The following is a 21,794-nucleotide window of genomic DNA, read 5'->3' on the forward strand; positions in this document are numbered from 1 at the left end:
GCTCAGTTTACTATGGCATTTGTCATCTGTAACAGCTGCTGTTTTTTCTAGTCTGACACCTAGCTATGTAAGGCGAACGTCCTGGTCTGTGGATATAAAGATGAAACCAGCGGCCTGAGGGACGCCTCCTTCTCTGCTCTCAGTGATCAAGATGAATCAAATGGAAGGGCATCACTCTGTGTTGTTTGATTCCACTCTTTCCCTGGACAAAGGGACAAACTCAATAACCCCTAAACACAGGGTGCAGTATTCTTACTAACATGGCTAACGGAGTTTGGATGACATCATATTGGCTGTTGACTGCAAAATTAATACAACTTATTACCAGTTCTGAAGTAGGCAGGGTGGGGTGGAGGGGACCTTAGGTGTGGGGAACTGAAGGACTGCAAGGAGCCGACAAGCACCCAGGAGAAGGTGTCAAGTATTGAAAAACATAAGGAGCATTCACTGATGATGAGGAAGCAGCAACAAACCGCGTGGACTGACACAAGGGGACCTGAAAGACTCGATTCGCCGCTGTGAGGGGCCACCACAAAGGTGAAATGGCTTCCAGTGAAGCTGAGGAGACCATCCTGGGCAGCCTCAGGGTTGGGCGGGCAATGGTGTCACCAGGTCACTGTCCTTACCTCCAGATGCTCTAGGATATAGGGGGGGTTCGTCATGCCGAGCCTCAGCATCGCTCCCTCGGGAATGACTTCAACCAGGCGCCACAGGAGCGAGGGGAGGTCGGTGCCGATATCCCTGCCGTAGGCCCCCGTGTCTTCACTGGTCAACCAGATCTCACAGACACCCTCTGCGAATCAAAGGAGATAAGGAACAAATCTGTTCAGAGCTGCTGCACCCTACAGCTGCTCACCCTCCTAATGCAGCCGCTGACACCATGACGCAGGCAGTCTGGGTCCTCAGTTGCAGGGAAATGCAGCCATCCCTTAGTGGCAGGGGTCATTAAGTTCGGTTTATGAACACCACCGAGTTACCCGATGTTGTAAATTGTCAGTGTGTCCCAGGAAGTGATTGACGCTCACAGCCAATCGGTTCAACTGAGCTCCCTTCCCAGCACTCTGGTCAGGGCTAGGGCTTCAGGCCCACCTCAGAGAATACCCAGCTTATTGAACACCAGGAGCCCTGGAACTGAAACTGTCCCTGGAGAGAACAGGTACTGTCAGCAGTCAGCCTATCACCAACCCAAGGAAAACTGTCAACTTACTAATTCCAAGGAACTACTTCCCTGTAGTAGTTTATTCTAATCTTTCTTCTTTATTCAGTTAAAAATACTGTTCATTTTATTGCCGTATCCAAAAATGTTGGTCGCAGCATAAACGGTGTTTGTGTTGGAAGGCCATTCCCAGACTGCATGCCCCCTATTTCCCACCAGTCAGACTTAAAGAAAGTGCATTTATATTTTTGTTATCATAAAGAATCCTCTCGTCAAATATTAGAGCTTGCAAAAACATCCTTCCAAAAATCAAGAGGAAATCCTTTGGATCACCTAATGCCATTTCAAATGAATAAAACAGAGTGAAGGAGAGCCACCCAGGGTTTCCTGGTGCACACACAGAACATGTTTGAACCCATATTCAATTAAAGGATCAGCCTACTGCAGAAGGCCAAGTGACTCGCAGGCTAACACAGAGGAACCAGCCTGTGAAAACGTTCATGCTCCAGTGACTTCCTGCCTCTGAAGAGCCTCAACACACAGGCAGGCGCACGAGCTAGGACGTCAGTCCAAACCAAAGTGGAAGTTTCTAGAAAGTGTCTTGACATTATCATTTTAAATTGACTTTAGTTGACACAAGAGTTTCAAAACTACATTTAAATTTTCCGAGCCAAGAGAGACAACAAATACAACATATGGCATTTACAGGAACATGGATAAAATTTACAGCATAAAAAGGCAAAAAAACCCAAAAAACCCAAAAATCAAGATTTTTCCACAGCTTGGAGTTAAGATTTCTAATCACAATTCTTTGCTTTAGAATAAGGGACAAATTCACTTTATTAAAAAAAATCTAATCTTCTAATGGTCATATCTTTTTTTCCCCCCAGTGCTAGGATTGAACTCCGGACCTTGCGCATGCTGGGCACACACTCTGTCACTAAGCTACACCCCAGCTTTTCCCTAGCTTTCTGAGACACACACACAGCCCCCCCCACACCCACACAACATGGAAAATACAAAGATAGAAATACAATTTTAGTTTCCCAAACTAAAGGATCACTGTTTAGCAATGAGAACAGAAGATCTCAAAAGAGGGCTCCAGTTAAAAAAAAAAAAAAAAAAAGAGATATTTTTAGTATAAAAATCCTAACCAGGCCTCGTGGCACATGTTATGATCCCAGCTACTCTATAGACTCCAACAAGAGAAGCCCAAGTTCAAGGTCAGCCCTGGAAACTTAGGTGAACCCCATCTCAAAATAAAAAAAGGGGGGGATGGGGATGTACTCAGTGATAAAGCACCCCTGATTCAAACCCTAAGATCCCCTCCCCCCCCACAAAAAAACAAACAAAATAACAGTTGTGTTGTGAATATAAAGGTTTTCTTTGTTTAAGTATATAAGCTCCGGAAATAATCAATCTTTGCTTAGTTTTAATCATTTCATAAGAAGAGTATGGCGTATCACTGGCTACCAAGAAAGAGGCTGGCATGTCTACTGGCTATCTTTGTAAGTCTTAAAATTTTTATAAACATGCTCTGTACACGAAACATTTTTCTATGTAAAAATGAACTGCAATTAATGGTGTCATTTTAAATTCTTAATATTATATATGCCATCAGACTCTGGACTCATGCAACCTTTTAAAAAAATACTTTATCATAAAATCCACTCCAGGAAGAGAGATGGCGAGCAACAACACAAACAGATCTCAAACATTCTCAAAGATGTTTTGAAAACAGGACATTATCCATGATTTTCCAGTTACTGGCATTTGAGCAACACAATATGAATATTTTAAAGTGAACAGAATAATTTTAATTTATAATTTTTCCATCCAAATGGTTCCATGTTATGCCTTCTGTGGAGAGCGAGATTCTGGAGCAGTGCCTTGCTGCTGGAGAGGAATACAGAGGGAAAGTCACCGTGAAGAGCATGGAAACAGCAGCCATGCAGAAAACCAGTCAGCTCTGGGAAGGGCAGAGGTGGGACCAACGGCCCCTGGTGGGCTGAGACTTCAGATCAAATCACAGAAGGGGGAAGAGCTGTAACAGGGAATCAGCAGCCACAGAAACAACAGTCTTTACTGCTCTCATCAAGGCTGCTGAAGTACTCCGTGTGACAAGGACCTGGTGGAAAACAAAGAACCGAGAGCCTGTGCAAGTGGGAAGCCCTGGACTCGAGAACCCTGCCAATTCAATCCAAAAAAAGTGTGCCAGTAGGTCTTGCTGCTAATCAACTGGAGGAAGCCCAGGTTTCAAGCATCAGTTCTAATGAGATTCCATTCTTCCAAGCCTTGGGTCACAGAAGGCCTTTCATACTAAAGGTAAAGCTAAGTGTGGAATCCCCAGGCTGACACCCTTTTTTCTTGGGGAGTCCCGTGATGACTCATCTGGCAAGCAGTTCCTGTCAGGGCAGGCTTGCATATGATTTCACTGGGGAACCTGCGGGCTGCAGCAATCAGTAATGGACACACACTGGGACACACTCATGCTTAAATCTGCACACTTAATTGGCCATACTTACGGACAGAAGCTCTCGCCTCAACAGCTTCGTTCCTGAAGGACTTCAGTTAGCAGCTATATTCCTTTGCACATTCATTTCTTTGTACATCCATCAAATATTTATTAGGCCCTTACCTACTATGTGCCCTGCAGCTCTTTCAGCTCATGTTAAACGTCGATTTGCCACTAAACTTCTGCTATCTCAGGTTGACTGTCATCCAGGAGCTAGAAAGAAGACACTGACAGTCATACAGGGGACCTTGTGTGCAGCCCTATTGGTGGTGGGGCTGGAAGGAGGTGGCCTTGGAGAAGAGACTTAGATGTGAGCCAGCTGGGCTGCCCTCAAGTGCATCTGATGTCAGTCCCAAGGAGAGGGCCCAACCTGCACTGTAACTTGGCCTTTGATTAATACGTGTCAAAAAAAAAAAAAAAAAAATGAACACATGAAATTGAAAAAGAGGTACAAGAAAAACTCAGATAAGCAAAGTGAAGGTCCAACTAAAGAAATAAATACATGCATCCAAAGACGGGATGGGATGGGAAAGTGGGAGACAGAAATTAGCTTTCCATTCAAAGAAGATATATCATTTTCTGAAAATTGTTGATCTCTCCAGTTTGGTTCATTTTTCTCCAAATCGTCCAGTCTTCCTGACTTTTCTAATGTCCATGAGGTTCATCAGATCATCCATCATTCTGAGGCCTTAATTTTGGTAAGAAGCAAATACGAGGAAGGCAAGAAATGCACGGTACAGGAGAAACCCTTTGCAAAGTTCAGTTACCAGGCTCCACTTTCCTCTCACACGGGCAACTGCAGATCAGCCAGCAGCCCAGGCAAGGATACTTTTCCCTGAATAGAGAACAACCTCAACAGCTGGATTCCAATCTGTGCTCCATAGTAATTTGATATGGCAGAAAATGGAAAAAACAGAAAACATAAAAGGTAAATAATAAAAGATAATATTCAATAAAATTGTCTCACAATAACAACAAAAAAAATCACACTTTGCCAAAACGCAATTTCAAAAGCTTATGACTGACTACAACTTTTCCTATGTATGCGCTTCACTGTAATAAATTAAAATACAGGTAAAGACTGGTTTCAACTGGTTAGAAACGCTACGCTTCTCTGGCAGCTCTTGGTTTATGGCTGGGGAAAGCTTCCACCATAAGTTGTTTAATTATTCCTCAACGAGTTTCTGAAAGTAAGGGTTGCAAAAATATAAAAGCATCAAGCCACGAGAAAGCGGCAGTTAAAGGGCACTAGATGGCAAGACGACCAAACATCCTTAGAAACCTTCTTCCTTCTCCAGCTCACTCTCGCCCTCTGCCTCCGACTCCTGTCCTCCATTCCCACCTTTAGCTTGTCCATTCCTCCTCTCAGTCCCATCCACAATCCCTTCTCCCAGTTCCTCCACTCTTCATTCCCCCAGTAAGGAATACAAAAAGACTTTATGGGCTTTTTCTTTTTAAAACTTTACAGATTCCAGAAATAAATATGACCCTCTATTTGAAAGGTCATGAAATTTTCTTCAAGATATACTTCTATGTTATACACACACACACACACACACACACACAGAGGCAGGTGCCTCTTCAGCCTACTTATTTAATAGCAAGTTAGATAATAAAATCCTTTTTGTCCCTTTTAATAATACTAGTGGACACTCAAAATTTCCATGCTGTTCTGTAGGTAAAAAAGGACTTAGATAACCTTCTTAGGCCCAGTTATAAATCTTGAGCAACATCCCCTTGGCCCATGCCCTTGTAAAATGAGGGACACAGGTAAGTGCAGGGAAAACAGGCACAAAATTGGGCAGCTCCACCTGGCCCCACCTCCAGCCCAACTCCTGATACAGCCCTTCTGAAAACATCGGACCCAGCCCAAGGTGGGGCTGCTCACTCTCCACACAGCTCTAATTTTCCCTGAATGTGCATCGCCCTTTCTAAATAAAAAAAATATTAATGATTATTAATGATATCATAATAGAACCAAACTACGCTGTTATATAATTGGTAAATCTGACAGTAACCTATCTCACAGGCCCCCATACAAGATAATTGTTAACTAGCAAACTCCCCAATTATATGTTTATAGTACCTTTACAAACTTTCTTAAAAAGTCTTACTGACATCAGAGTTTTCCCCTCCCTCCCTCTCTTCTTTCCTTCCTTCCACGGTTCTGGAGATTGAAGCCAGGGTCTCCTGCATTCTAGGTTAAGAGCTCTCCCACTGAGCTACATGCCCTGTAGTTCTTTTCATTTTGAATAATGTGAAACACAGAAAAGTTTCAATAGAGCCATGAACACCTGCACCTCCGTCACCAGTGCCTTCAGTAAGGTTCTGCTGTGCTGTGAGCCCCTGCTCCATACCCACATATGTAGGTACCCTTTTTCTGAACCATTTGAGAACAGATGTGGACATTATGGCACTTTAAACGTGTCACATATATCTTCTATGATCAAGAGCATTTTCCCTCACAAGCACAACCCCACATTGCTCTTAGCAAGCCTAACAGTGGGGAAAATTCACTGCAGCCAGAATACCTATGTCCCTTGGGACTCAGATAATCTTAGACAGTCGCTGCAGTTAGATCTCTATGCTTTAAGCACATCTTGTCTTCTCTATCTAAAAGGCCTCTGTACTCTTATTTGCATAGTTAATACCTTTGTGACCACTGAGACCAGTTTAAATGCTCGGTTCCCGTCCTCTCTCCCACCTTGGCTATAACTTTGTAATCCAACATGTTGCAGTGATTGGTTTGTCTGTCCTGAACAGGATACAAGCATCCCACAGGCAGAGACCTGAAACTCTTGCTAAAACACACGTCCCTGGGGTATACAGTGGTGCCTACCACATGGTAAGCTCTTGCTGAATTTTGGTTCCATCAATGTATTTAATGAGGTTGCTTGCTATAAAAAAAAATCCATGTGTTCGGATCAACTAAGTTCACTTCAACTTACATTTGAAAGGTCCCTCCTCCTACAGACAAACACATGTAAACCCTACGTAGACACACAGAGAGGGCGCACAGGAGTGCAGGAGGTGCCGGGATGGGCCGTGAGAAAACCAGCACAGGAGCTGGTAGTTTCTGTAGATCAGTAATGTACACAAATTTACTCCAGTTTTAGCACTAACTTAAACAGCTATAGAATAATTTAAAGAGCAAAGAAAACTAAAGATATAAAGGGTTTTTCATTATTTGGACTATTAAACCTCATTACAAAATGAAGAATAGAACTGAAAATTTTCAAGAACAACTTCTTTATGACTCACGTTTTTTGGTCCTGAAGGTCTTTCTCAAAAGTGACCTCCACCAAAAGTATAAATGGATCCTGATATTCTTTATTTATAATTAAGGACGTTCAACTCAACATCAAGTATTGTTTTCTGCTTTTTATTATATTCTTTTGTGTTCAGTTTGAAGGGGCATCAGGTATACAGTTTAGGTCCTCATACAAGTAAAATGTCTTTCATTCATTCATTCCCTCCTCTGACAAGCAAAACTGAGTACTTGTTATGGGCCAGACCCTGCTCTAAATTTGAGAGATAAAATCTGCCTTCATGAAACTTAAGTAGGAAGGGCAATAAGTAAAAGTTCAATTTTAAAAGATAAAAGGTATGGGTGATAAAGGAATTGAGGAAGACACTGTTATTTTGTGACAGGAACAGTGGAGAAAGACTGGTGATGATACAAAACCCGAGGGAGCCAGCCAGACTAGCAAGCTAAAAGAACAGCTCTCCAAGCAGAGGGCCTATCAGGACCGAGACCCAGTGACACATGGCAGCAGTTCCCACGCCACACCAAGAGGTCAGCGTGGCTAGGTCGAGCGAGCGACAGGCTGGGTTGGGCTGAAGGTAAGTGTGAAGTGGGAGCCTGTGTTAAAGAAGTCGTTACAGGAGGTCAGCCTCACTGGGATGGCCAGGGGAGCAAAAAGGACAGGTGATAAGCTCTGTGTGGTCAAGCGTAATAAAGCAGCCACCGTCTACTATGCCGCGAGCAAAAGCTCTCAGTGACTCCAGGTTCGGAAAGACTCCTGAACACTGAATGCAGTTTCTGCACTACAGGGAGCGGGAGAAGAGGACGGAGCTTCGCAGTCTTCCTAAATTATGTTAGTTTCTTTAAATTTTATGGGGGGAGGCACAGTGAATTTAGCAAAATTGAACAAAATGTATGAAACAAGAGAGACAAACATAAATGGGTAGGAGTAGAAGGAATCCCGGCCAGTAGCACCTTCCTGCCTTCCCGAGGGTGTCACCGCAGCCAAAGGGAGGGGTGCTGGTCTGTTTCTCCTTTTCCTTCTTCCTTCCCGGCACACAGCCCCAGGTGCACATTTAGCATCATTTACATTGAAAACCCACAAATAAACCAACACTTGCCACAAACTTAGAGTCTCACCGAGGTCGAGCCACAGCTACAGCTTCTGGAGGGACAAATCAGAATTTGTACAACAGAAGGTCTCTTGGGAGGTGGGAAAAGGAAAGGAAAGCAGACTCGTCCTCAAGCCCCTGTTAACCACACACCAAGCAACAGTAACTCGGGTCACACTGACTCTCCCGAACTAACTGAGGTGGTGAAGGTGAGGGGCCACAGGCGTGTGTATGTGCACGTGCTGCTCCTATACGATGCAAGAGCAAAGAGCAGCTCTAGAACAATCAGTCAAGTCTGAACGTTCTCCAAAACAGTAAGTAGTTCTCCTTTGAGGAAAAGAAGACTCATCAAGATAGGAAGGTTAGGGTTATCATGATATCCCATTCCCAAGGACTGGATCACTTGCCTCTTCAATGTAAAATCTCCAAGAACAAAGCACTATAAACACCTGCAGATGGATTAATGAAAGGTGCTTTTAATATTTATTAAAATAGGGGCTGAGATTGTGGTTCAGAGGTACAGCACTTACCTACCTTGTATGAGGCACCAGGTTCAATCCACAGCACCACATAAATATAAATAAAATAAAGGTATTGTGCCATCTATAACTAAAATTAGTTTCTAAAAAATATTCATTACAATAGAATAGCATGCACTCCAATAACCAGCTCTATAACTTGTCCAAAGCTATGCTAACCAAAGTGGTATCTGCAGACCTACTTGCTACCTACAGTGCAAACTGTTGGCTCTAGCCACAATGACGACAACACATAGTTTAATTAAAAGGAAATACTGTGAGGACTTCCACTTGCACACCTAAAGGATTAACTGTTACAAGAACTACTTCAATACCGTGAGTCATAAAAACAACTGGCAAGGGGCTGGGATGTGGCTCAAGCGGTAGCGTGCTCGCCTGGCACGTGCGAGGCGCTGGGTTTGATCATCAACACCACATAAAAATAAAATAAAGATGTTGTGTCCACCGAAAAACTAAACAATAAATATTAAAAAAAATTATCTCTCTCTCAAAAAAAAAAAAAAAAAAAAAAAAAAGAACAACTGGCAAAGTCCATGACCCAACAACCAGACAAAGAGCAGCCGGTGGTGCACAGCTGCCATTCTCGAGAGAGAGAAACAAAGTGAGCAGTGACTTCCCCACTACTGTGTGGAGGTGTTGCCCAGTGCAGAAAGGGGGAAGCTGAGCAGAGCCTGCTGACCCTGTTGAGCTGATGAGGTCAACACTGGAGCTCAGAAGGCAACGATTCACAGGATGGAATATTAGAGAGGAGAAAAGAGCACAGAGATACATGCCCAAAGAGCCACACGTGCAGATAAAGTGTTAAGACATGATAGAGACTGTCGTTTTTTTAAATTAAACTGTGCCAATTTTTGTAGGTTTTATGTTGAAGTCAATTTTTTTAAACTTTTTAAAAACTTTTTTTTAATATTTATTTTTCAGTTTTCGGCGGACCCAACATCTTTGTTTGTATGTGGTGCTGAGGATCGAACCCAGGCCGCACGCATGCCAGGCGAGCGCGCTACTGCTTGAGCCACATCCCCAGCCCTGTTGAAGTCATTTTTAACTTAAAATTTTAATGACAATAATCTCTGATTACACAAATGTTAGTGATCTTCATTTTCCTATTTCATAAAATGCTTCAAAAGAACTAAGCCGGCAAATGTAGTCAGTGTGCATTGAGATGATTGGCCCTATGAGCACAATTGAGTGTAATCACATTTATTAAACTTGACTATATGATGCTGAAAATAGAATGTTAACTCTCCTCTAGCCCAAGGGGAAACCAAAATGCTAGTTTAAAATAACTCCCTCATAGGGGAAAAAATGATAATTTCTCACCACTAAGAATTCAACTCCTCAAAGAAAGGTCAAATACAGTTGCCTGGTGACACCAATGAAACAACAAACCAATGGCCTGGCCCAGGCCTTACCTTAGCCCATCCAGGGCTCCCCGGTGTGCACCTGGAGATGATGTAAAACTTTAATAATTCTGGGCCTGGAAGAGAAGGGAAGCTACGTCTCTTGGGTTTACCACCCTATTCACTAACAATAGATTCTGTTGCATAGACGTGTTTTGGCACTACACCTAACGCAATGCTTATTGGAGGAATTCATCAATGTGTTTGAATAATATACACACAATTATGGGGGGAGAGGTATTGGGGATTGAAACAGGGATATCTTACTACTGAGCTGCATCCCCAGCCCTTTTTATTTTTAATTTTGAGACAGAGTCCTGGTAAGTTGCCCACGCTGGCCTCAAGCTTGTGATCCTCCTGGCTCACCCTCCTGAGTGCCTGAGAGTACTAGACATGCACCCCTGTGCTTAACCTCAGAGATAATTTTTAAAATCAGAATTAACCAGATAGAAAATGCCAAAAGGCTTTATCTACTTCATTTTACAAGCACCAGTTCTGAGGATCGGAAAGGCTGAAAGATTTATCCAAAGTTATATAGTACCTTGTAGCAGAGCAGAAATTAAAATTAGTCTTTTAATTCCTGGAAGGATCTTTAACATAATTCTTCGTATGTCAATTCAGTGACTCAAGGAGAACATCTATAAAACATCAGCTATAATTATGGTGACATGAGATTAACCAACCAAAGGCTCAGAAGACAGATTTAATAAGAAAAAAATAAGAAAATGACTGATGAAAAATCAAAACAATGTGTAAAAACATGAAGCACATAAAAGCATAAACCAGCACTAGCCCTCACAAATCCCAAACACATGGGCTACTGAGCACGTGAGGTACAAGCAGTCCAAGCTGAGAGGTTCTTCTAGGTAGAAAGCACACACCAGAATTATGAAAAAACCAACGCCAAATATTTGATTAAGTCTTTCTATATTGATTATGAGTTGAAATGATTACATTTTGGATATACTGGGTTAATTAAAATGCCTAGCCTAAATAAATTTCATCTGTACCTTGTGACCTCTTAATATAGCTGTTAGACAATTTTAAGTCACACACATGGCTTGTAGGTATTTCTACTGGACAGCACTATACAGATTGTACAACACCCTCGGATGAAGAACTAAGAATTAACATGAGCTGGACTCAGTGGTGCACACCTGTAATCTCAGCAACTTGGGACAGTGAGGCAGAAGGATCACAGTTCAAGGCCAGCCTCAGCAACTTAGTGAGGCTTTATCTCAAAAACTAAAAAGGGCTAGGGATGTAGCTCAATGGTTAAGTGTCCCTAATTCAATCTCTGTTTAAAAATCAAAGAGAATTAAATAAATTTTAACTTATAAGTTAGAACTGTATTATAAATTATACTTCCTTCTATATATTTAGCCCACAAAACCAGAAAATTCTTCATGGCTAAATAATTTGACTAGTTGACATAAGCTACATACTTTAAAGAATTTGTACGCCATTCACAGATATTAGTTTTTATTTTCTTGACTGTTGACATTTACTGAAATTCAGAAAATTACAGAGTTAATAAATAAAAATACTCCATAAACAAATCTCTGGCTCTACAATAAGCTTGTTGTGTATTATTTTTAACTTGTCTTGTTCAGAAAAAAATAAATATCATTAAAGCACTGAGGTTGACTTAATAAAACCTCAGAGTTCACAATCTGTCAACCCTCTCCTAAAACCCATTACAAGGAAACTCTCTACCTTTCCTTCCTCTTTTGCAGCCAGTATTTTACTGTGACACCCTCCCACCACAATTTTAAAAGAAAATTGAGTACTTGTGGTAATTGCTCTGGCCCCAAATTAGCCAATTACAACAAAATCATTTTTTTCTTTTGTAAGAGTGCTGATTGTGTTTTAAAAATGTTTATTTACCTTTGTTAAGTGTGTCAATTCTCTTCTAAAAAAATAATTCTGATACTGCAAACTTGAGCTCATTTAAATATTCTACAAAAACCTTGTGGAAAAAAACAAAGTTCATTGTATATTCTGCAACTCCCCAGTTGTTTTGTGTTATTTCATGTCGCCTGGGCTGGTTCAGGAGTAAGCTGAGGTCCTAGAGAGGGTCTCTATAATTCATCATTTGTCTTGAAGATTTCCAACAGTGTCCTATGGAGAATCACTCAGTGAATGCAGAGGAGGGAGGAGTCGGCAGAGGGGAAATGGCGCTGGGTGACTGACCTCAGGTGGTGTTGATTGTGTAGGGACCCTTCATCTCATCTTCAACTGAGTGACAGCTTCAACAGACGGAGATTTTTGTCAGTTTTGTTCACTAATATGTCCCCTGCAATGCAACACTGTGGGCCCCAGTGAGGACTTGTTGACTGAATGCAGGAATTAATTAAAAGATGGGAAGGAAGAAAAGCACGAGGGACTGCAGAAAGAGACTACAGTGGACCAGAACCAGCGGCACTGAAGCGAGAGCCTATAGCTGCAGCTCTGGGATTGTTCACTGAGCAGGGACACAGGAGAGTCATCGTATTACAACCAGAACACAAGACAGAAATGCTTATTCCTGATACAGAATGAATCACAATCAGAAAATGCCTACCATGTACTTATTAAACACAAAAGACATTGTAGAAATAAATTGTCTATTATCCCCGTTTCCTATTTATGCACTAATTATCATCTTTGATAGACCCAAAACAGTAAGAAAAAGTTTTCTGAGAAATATGAAAAACTGAGACGATCTTAGCCATTGAACTAATCAATTTTCCCCCTGAAATGAGGGAAAATTTATTTGAGTAGGAAAAAGACAAGAGATTTGTTAGACAAGTACTTGAAGGACAGTCTAGACAGAACAAAATAGTAGCCAGTGCAGTTCTAACATAACTCCAGTGTTTAGGTGTGAGTGTGAAGTGTCCCCCAAAAACTCAGATGTAAGACAATGCAAGAAAGTTTACAGGTAAGAGGATAGGGTTATAAGAGTCTTATCCCTTTAGGGGATTAATGCACTGATTAGGTTAACTGAGTGGTCACTATAGGCAGGAAGGGTATGGCTAGAGGAGGTGGGTCACTGGGGGCCTGCCTCTGGGGTTTGTATTTCTTCCTTAGTGAGCAGTCTCTCCTTCCCTCTCCCTCTCCCGCTTCCCCTCTCCCTCCTTCCTGGTGCCACATTCCCAGCTACTTTCCTCCACCACACTGACGTTTTGCCTCCTCTCAGTCCTGGAGGAATGCAGTTGGCCGTTTAAGGACTAAGACCTTGGAAACCATGAGCTCCAATAAACGTTCCTCCTTTAATTACTTTTGTTAGGCCTTTGGGGCACAGTGGCAAAAGAGCCAAGATACCCAGGAATATGACATTTAAAGGATCCATTCAGAAGATGAAACTCAGCAGCAATGAACCAGCAGCCAGATGTGAAACCCCATCCCTGATGGGAAGCCCAAGTGTCCCTACCTTCTAGTATTCCCTAGAGCGTACTTCACCTACAAACTGTTCTTCCTAAAGCTGCTTGTTTTCAAGATGCAATGAAAGTGGAGTGCAAAAAAACTTTGGAAAAAAGAAGGGGAAACTTTTAACTGGTCTTGAAGGGGAGAAAAAAAGAAAAACACTAACCCAGAAGCTTAAATGTTTTATGTAAATTGACCACAACATACTTTTCATTATTACCTTTGGTTGTCTCATAGACATCGACCTTTGTATCTAGAAAATACTTTGAACTAAGTCTGTAATTTAGTAATTTAATAATTGTTCTCTTTTGTACATATTGGAACCCACTTCCTGACCCACTCTTCAAGGTTTGGTAACTTTTAACTCATCTAATTGATGTCACATGTGTAAGTCAATCGATGTTCCCAAACTGTTGAATCAGCTTTGACAAGTGAAGTATACTCTACAAAGTTACTGTAACTCAATATGTATTTTTGTTGAAATTTTTTGTTAAAAAATTATTTACCATACTATTTGAATGATTTATTGTAAATACAATTAAAATATATCTGTTGTTTTGTATATCTATATATCAAGGTTAATTTCCCACCCTCCTCAAAAAAAGTACAGGTGTACCTTAGAAAAATAAGGAATCCCAGGGATCAAGGTAGGAAGACTACAAGCCAGCCAGGAATATTTTCTAGCTGATAAAGTAAGAAAGTGCTTGAAAACTCTGAAAGAAATCAAAAGACTACAGGAGCCAAATTGAAGAAGCTCTCAATGGTAAGTCTGGGACAATCTGAGCAATAAAATCAACCACAATAGTAATGGACTATCAAGTATAGAACAAAATAAATACTTATGAGTCCACACTTACAGAAATAAATATTCGAAAACAAAAGTGTGAGGGCACAGTTTTTCCACATTATCATTCCAATTAGTAAATGTAAAAGAAAAGATTAAAAAAATAGCTGTCAGCAAATATCCCAGTAATTACTTGTAGGAGAAAAGAATCAGCAATGCATGTCAAAGTTTGTGGGCAAGAGTGAAGAGAAAGGGCATTTGTATAGTGTTTAAGTTTTTTCTCCTAAAATACTTAATAAAATCAGAAAAAAAAATCACAAATTCACACGGAGAAGCTGGGCACCTTACCCAAGTGATGAACATCAAGCCCAGCAGAAATGAAGTGCCTGCACATCATGGACCCTGAAGCTGGTAAGCACATGCTCTTCAGCAGCACTTGTCAAAAACGCACAATCTGAATTTAGTCACATGGAAGCACCCACGGAGGAACCCAAGTTGAGGGAGGTTCTATGAAATAATGGGCTGATACATTTAAAAAATATCAACATTATAAAAGAGTAAGAGAAAAGACCTGATTTAGACTAGAGGTGAGGAGACTCAGTCATGACAGTGGACCCTGGGCTGGGTCTGGGGCCAGAGAAATGATGTGAGTGGGACAGCAGGAGAGTTGGGACAGGGGTGGCAGATGATGCAACAGCATGCTGCAATGCCAAGGTCTGACAACTGTCCAAGGTCATGTGAGATACTGACATCCGAGGAAGCTGGAGGAAGGGCAAATGTAGACTCTTCACCTGTTTTTTTTGCACCACTTTTGGAAGTCTGGGTTTTTTTACACAATAGAAGTGGAGGAGGCTGAGTACTGGGTTTAGATGAAGGGACATGAGGACATGGACCTTCCCCTTCCTCTTTACTCCAAAGGCTGCAGGCAAAGTGCGAGTAGCACAGACCCAACAGTCTTCCCAATTCATATCCCAGCACTGAGTCAAAGCTTCTCGATTTAAAGCAGCTGTTACGGCACTTCCCCAAATTACCACCTTATTTTCAAAAGAAAAAAAAAATTATTCTTCTTCAAATAAGAAGCATCACACAAAACAGAATTCTTATGTTCCATATCTACAAATAGAAACTAAAAGACCACCCTTTAAAGCCATCACAGTACTATCATCATCACCAGCAGATGGGGTTCTTGAAGCAGTTGCCCCCAGGCCCCATGTGAACTGTCCCAAGTGTACACACACTTACACGCGGATGATACAACTTCAACAACACAGAACTGAAGAAAATGAATCTGCACAAGATTTGAAGTTAAATATTTACAAACTAGGTAAGTGACACTGTAAACATGGAGCCAGAGAGGAGAAAGTGGTCATGTTAGCAGGTAGGAAATGAGGCATTCCATGTTTTTGAGGTGGTGAGACACAGTAAATACAAACCATATTACATCTCCACATCTTATGTCTTCACTCATAGAAACGAGACTGCAGGGGACAAGAAGTGGTGGTGTGAAGGAGTCAACACAGTATTCCTCTGTTCCAAAGGGAGAGCCCAATCACTGGCGGGCTGGCAGCACATTTCTTCATGGAAAACATGGGGACGTATAGCATGCAGCTAGCAGAACATAATGCCAAGTCCACACACCACACAGGGCAACATTAACGGTCACAGGATAGAAGGGAAGAAGGCGGGGTTGGAGAGTATCTGACTACCTAACAAATGCAACACGATTCAGCCTGAGACAACCAGGCATCCATGGTAACTACTGATTAAAGAAGAGCACATCTAGAGAACATTCCTTATAAACTGCAAAGCTGTCAAAAGTCGTTAGCAATAAAAATGATGTGAAACATTTGATTTAATAAAGTGTATGTAGAAAGCAGGAAGAAATTCAGGACTTGAAATATTACAATGGCTTGATAATAAGCCCTAAAGGTCAGAAAATAGCCTCATGAAATGAGAAAGGAAAGTTCACAAATGAGAAAATCTGCATAGAAGGACCTTCGACTTCCTGGTAGTCTGCTCTTTACTCATTAGAGATTCCACACATGAATAGCCCAGTGAGCACCTCGTGCTGGGCACCATGCAAGAGCACAGCGGGGAAGAAACCCTGCGCACAGAGGGCAGGGCCACTGCCAGTGTCACACAGCAGCAGAGGCAACTGTATCAAAAACGCTCAGGTCTGAACAGGTGTCTCCACCATAATTCCACTCCTCCACGGAGAGAGGAAATCCACTCCAGTCCTCTGATTTGAAGAATGCGCTCAGCGTGCTGCTCTGCTGGACCCTCCTAAGTCACTCACTGGCCTCACCCCCGAGGTCAAGGGAGTCTACCTCCTGCTCCTGGTCTCTGTCTACCCACTGGGATCAAGGCCACAGTCCAAGTAATGCCTGGAATGTTACTGGTATTTCACACATTAACCAACTGTATTTTTACCACGCAAACAAACTAGCCTGAATTGTAGAATTTGCTGTTGACCACAGAATTGCTGTCAGGGACACCAGAGCTATTTTTCTATAAAAAGGCCCTCAAATTACAAAATATGCAAATTACCTTTATACCAGCAATGTACCGAACAGTCTAAGATTCTGAGTGCTTAAAATATTCACCCAACTGGGATGATTTCAGATTAAAGAGAATAAGGACTGTGCAATTACACACACTTACCTTGACAAATAGAAAGCAGTCTGTGATCAGAACATGGCAATTAGTCACAAATGCTTCACATGGACTTAATTACCCATCAGTCTACATGTAGCTTAATTACTTTTATCTCATTGCATCAGTAAAAGAGTTCTGCCTGAGGCAACTGCCAGTCATATATTTATAAGGCTTCTAGACTTTACAGTGAATATATTATAACATTCAGGCAAATGTGCTAAAGTTACAGTTGCAGACATTCTTAATTTTAGGCCTCTGGTTTTAGTTCATGACTACCTCATCCTTTTTAAGTCAACTACCACCAGCTTTCAAACTCATAATGTCACCTATTTGGCTAAATAGCTCTCAATATAAACTTTACCTTGGTATACTCTAGTCCTATAAGAATCAGAAGGAAAGACCTTTGAAACCCAAACAAGTATCTTTTTGCCCTCAAGCCAAGGGTACAGTATGCTCCTGCAGGAGGTGGACAATCACATTCACAAAGAAGGTGGCCCTCTTTCTTCAGGATGGCAGAAGAAAGTCCTCTCAGTCCATGCTACTCTGCTGCTGACGTCTGGAAAGATGGGGGCTTCCTGGGGTGAATTTTTTGAGATTCAGAATATAATAACTGTCTTCTTTCCCAAGCCCCACCTCAAGCAAAAAACTTTGAAATCCAGCCAAGCAGGGTTTGGTTCCTAGCTCCTCTGCTGATTAACTCAGGTCCCCAGGCAAGTCACTTAGTGGACCTGAGGGAAAATACTAACCATCTCATCTGACTGCTGGATGCAATAACGCAATTAACTTCAATAACACAAACAACATCGAGGTCTGGCGCATGGCCAGGATGTAACAATACTGTCGGGGGGTTCCCCAGGAGAGGCCCGTGTGGACCACATGAATTCAGCACAAAACGTGCTCTCACTGGAACTAAGTTGAAAATGCCTTCCTACGTCTTTCTTTCAGGAAACTTTTTTTTGGAGATTGGTGGGAAAATTCATTTCTCTAAAATGAACTTCGGGACTCCAGAACTTGGTATGAGAGGAATCGAGCTTCGGCCTAGTTCAGATCCACTGAAGCACTCCCTTCTGTTCAGGAAGGCAGATTTTGGGGCAGGTGGCCTGTGCCAGTTCAACTCAGGACTCCAAGGAGGCTTCCCTCAGTGCTCACAGGTCATCAGGAACCCTCTCCAGTTTCTCTTTTACCCAAAGTTTCTTTCTACTTACTTAAATATAAATAAAAATGACAGGAAATGGGCCGGGTGCTCCTATGTAGAGAGCATGTTAAAAAGTTCAGATGGGGGCTGGGTGGGCAAGATTGAGTAGGCCACGGTGGGAGGCATCTGGGGTGATTGTGATCCTGACAACCACATCTTGACAGAGCAGTTTGGGGCTCATGAGAGAGTATACAACAACTTAATTATAGTCATAGAAACCCTAAAAAAGTTTAATTCCTTTCAAAACCTTTCAAAATTCCCTCCTTGAATATATTTAACTTTCATACTATGAATTCATTTTCCCTATTATTGACCCTCCACTGTCATGGCTTGGAACTGGTTCACATGTCACCATGATGTTTTCTACTACATTTGGAAGAAATAATTGGAAAGAGAGGTACATGATGCCACGTATTATGGTTATGGGTGGGCACTAAAACAGAAGCAGAAAAACCCCAATGTTTGAGATGCAAAATAAATAAATGGAGATGATCTATATTGTAAGATCAATCCACTGAGAATCTTATGAATTTTACTCCATTTGTAACTTTAAAGCAAGCAATCGACAGTTGTTCAAAAACATATCGAGTCCCCTCAGGTGAAGGTCATTTTTTCTTCCCACTGCAGGTCACCTAGCTCTTAGCACGGTGACTCTGGAGCTTCATTACTACTGTCACTAAAGGAAGGAAAGCAAAGGGGCAGAAGCGAGGGACACACTAAAATACTTCACCTGGCACAAAAAGCACTTAAAGTTCTTCCCCAGTATTACTGTGGTTAAGGAATCACGTTTTAGAAGTAATCAGAGTCCCAGAGACAAACGCCACCACATGTAAAAAGAGAGCTCCCTTGCACTTTTTACTCCCTTTGGTAGCATGCTGGCAGGGTGCTTACCAGCAATGGTGTAGTTTATGTGGAGGGCGACTCCTGGTTCTACCTCTCCTGGGCAGTGAAGAGCACACACTCACACACCCTGTGAATGTGTCTGTTACGGGCACAGTGGTACTGGATGATTGTCCTTCACTGCCCACAAGTCTGCAAGTCAACAACACAGCACAGCGCCTGGTACCTGCACAAGGCCAAGGGTCTTACAGTCCCTTTCCCAGGGGAAGTGACTTCAAGGGTGAACTGTAACTAGAAAACACCTCACAGATGGGAAGGAATGCACATTCCTATATGTCCTGTGGACCGGTGATTCAGGGTAGAACAGGCTTTAGCATTTGCATGGGGATGGGGGTGGGTGTTCTGGCCTGAACACTTACCAGGTCAGTAGCCTAGGCAGCCCTGACCACCTGGACTTAGGTCTTCCCACCTGTGATATGACAGTAATGGTAATACCCCACCTGGAGAAGTGGATATAAAGGTTACATGAGATCACTCATGTAAACAACAAACGTCAGCCACTGTCCTTAGTCTGTAAGATACCAAAGAACGAGGAGGGGCTAAGAATCCCTTCCAGGTTACAACATGGGTCTTCTTAGCAGGACCTGGGATCATTGCTTTTGGAAATAGGAAATGACAATTTGTTTACTAAGGCATTTGAGTTACTCTGGAATTGCAATTTGGAGGAGAAAACTACTTCTTAGACAGTAAAGTTACAATAAAAGGGATAATTGTGGCATAGCCTGTTCAGACCTATAGGCAGAAATTGCCCCGTCTGCAAATGGGAACTACCCAAGCACAGAAATAGAGCTGGGTGCAGGGCTTGAAAAACAATAAAGTTAATTAAAAGAAAAAAAATACTTTTTATAGAGTTCAAAAACAAGTTAATTTTTCTCAAATTCACATTTATGGTGTTAACAGTCAAGGAGTTAAAAAAGCAATGAAATAAATGCTTAAACCACTTCAACTGACTTCTCTTAAATAGCTTTCATTAGTGTGGTTTGAATCTTTTTTAAGTCATTAAGTGTTTACAAAATTAGATTTTTGTTTGTTTGAATGCAGTTTCTCTTGGTACTTTTTGTGATCAAGAGAGAAGTTCAGAAAGTACTTACACTTTTCCTCCAGAAAATGCAAATCAACTTGATAAAGAAATTACCCTGTAAACCAACTTTATGAAAATAATTTAAAACTAATAAGAAAACACAGTTTTAGAGTATTTAAACAAACCCTGGAGTCATAAATCAGAAACTGATACCCTTTAAAAAAACAATGTACAAAGGCTTGGAGCCTTTTTCCTTTGGATTCTGTGGATAAAAGGGGAGGAGGTGTTGACTCGAGTCATGGGTTGGCTGATGAGCCCTAAAGGGGGTTATCAGGGCCCCTGGCCAGTGGGTGGACACGTCTGCTAGTGGCCCTAGAGGTGGACAGGTGGAAAATCTTCAGATGTCATCTAGCAAAACTTAAAAATAATACATTGGCCTGCTCTCTGCCGGCCTCAAAACAATAACAACGCCTAACTTGATGATCATGAATGTGAAAGAAAAAGCTAAATATATGTTCCTGCTAGTAACATGAAAACACACAAGGCCCAGACAGGAAGTCTCGTCCCTGCCCCTTCCACCATCTCGCCTTCCGCCCTGCGGCCCCTGGGGTACCACTTCTGTTCTCCTTTTCAATTGCTGTTCCGCTGGGCCATACAGGAGATGCTCCCATTGGCTCCCAGGTGAGACTGTACCAGAGGAAGAATGGGGCACTATCTTTACATGCCCCCTCCTCAGGGAAGACCTGGCTTTCCCCCAAAGAAAACCCAGCTGACAAATGGCTGCATACATTAAAGTCATCTGTTGCCACCATCTGCCCAGGGAAGATACCCACTCAGCTTAGACCTTCGAGTGGGGATCTTTGCCACCACTGGGAACCCGCCATATGGAGGAACTGCCAGGAACTAACAACGGCTGGAAGGAGAGGCTCACTCCTACTTCACAGTGCTAAGACTGGGGTCGGTGTATTTTCATTAGAAGATGTCATGAATATTGACATATCGGCTTTATTGATATTATCCTCAAGCTCAGATGCAACTCAAAACAATATCCCAAGATAATATGAATCAGGACTCAAGTTCAAGCATAATTTGAGTTGAACAGATTTCTTTATGAAAAAGGTACTCCCCTGCCCCCCACCCATTTTGGGTTCTCAGCATCTGATTTATAGAAGAATTGATTTTAATTGGAGCTTTTCCATTATTGCCACACTTTAAATAAAATATTTGATTTTGTCAGATCTTGGTTTCTTCATCTGAAAACCAAGGAGTGTAGACCAGGCTATCTACTCAAGGTTTCTGGATTCAAGATTCCGTTGACACGGACATAGGGAATGGGTCCACTTCTGAAAACAAGCCCCACGTAACACATGGCTTGATGCTTCAGGTGACTCATGGATCCTCAGAGAACAATCTGTGGAAAACTCCTGGATTGTATGTTCCAATAGGATGTTATGATCAATGTGCCTAATGAAACATTTTTTTAAAACAAAGGCATACTGAATTTCTTCACATGCCCGTTTCAGGAATGTTGAAGGATCATTTGCAAGACGCTATTTCCTCACAGCCTGCCTAGGGCTCCCACGCACTCCTTCTGCATGACTGTAACATAATTCTCTATCAGGCAAGGATGGCCAGTATTGACTGGCATAGGTCTTAAGTATTACATAATTTCCCTGGCCCGAGACTTTCAAAGCTCTCACCAAACATTAATAACACAGCTAATGAAAACTAAATAAGATCTTCAGAGACAAATTATTCCCCTTTTACATCAAACACAAGCTATTCACTTTGCAAAACAGAGTTAATACTGGTTAAGAACCAACTACCAATAGATGATAGTTCAATTAATATTTTCTAAGATTTTAATA

The 21,794-nt window shown here is 41.9% G+C and overlaps 1 protein-coding gene across 8 annotated transcripts in view; it reads right to left on the minus strand.

Annotated features, from left to right (window-relative positions):
- Window positions 1-626: 626 nt before the first annotated feature.
- Window positions 627-21,794, minus strand: part of LOC124075612 (threonylcarbamoyladenosine tRNA methylthiotransferase) — a gene marked incomplete at its 3' end in the record, with an annotated part of 342,895 nt that continues 321,727 nt past the window's right edge. For all 8 annotated transcript variants that reach the window (XM_046419132.2, XM_046419129.2, XM_046419133.2 and 5 more), the window contains 1 exon segment: window positions 627-793. In XM_046419132.2, the coding sequence (XP_046275088.1) occupies window positions 627-793 (167 nt within the window).

The sequence above is a fragment of the Marmota monax genome, unplaced genomic scaffold, assembly GCF_021218885.2.
Source record: "Marmota monax isolate L192 unplaced genomic scaffold, Marmota_monax_Labrador192_F-V1.1 WCK01_AAM20220418_F8-fsc00259, whole genome shotgun sequence".
Classification (NCBI taxonomy): domain Eukaryota; kingdom Metazoa; phylum Chordata; class Mammalia; order Rodentia; family Sciuridae; genus Marmota; species Marmota monax.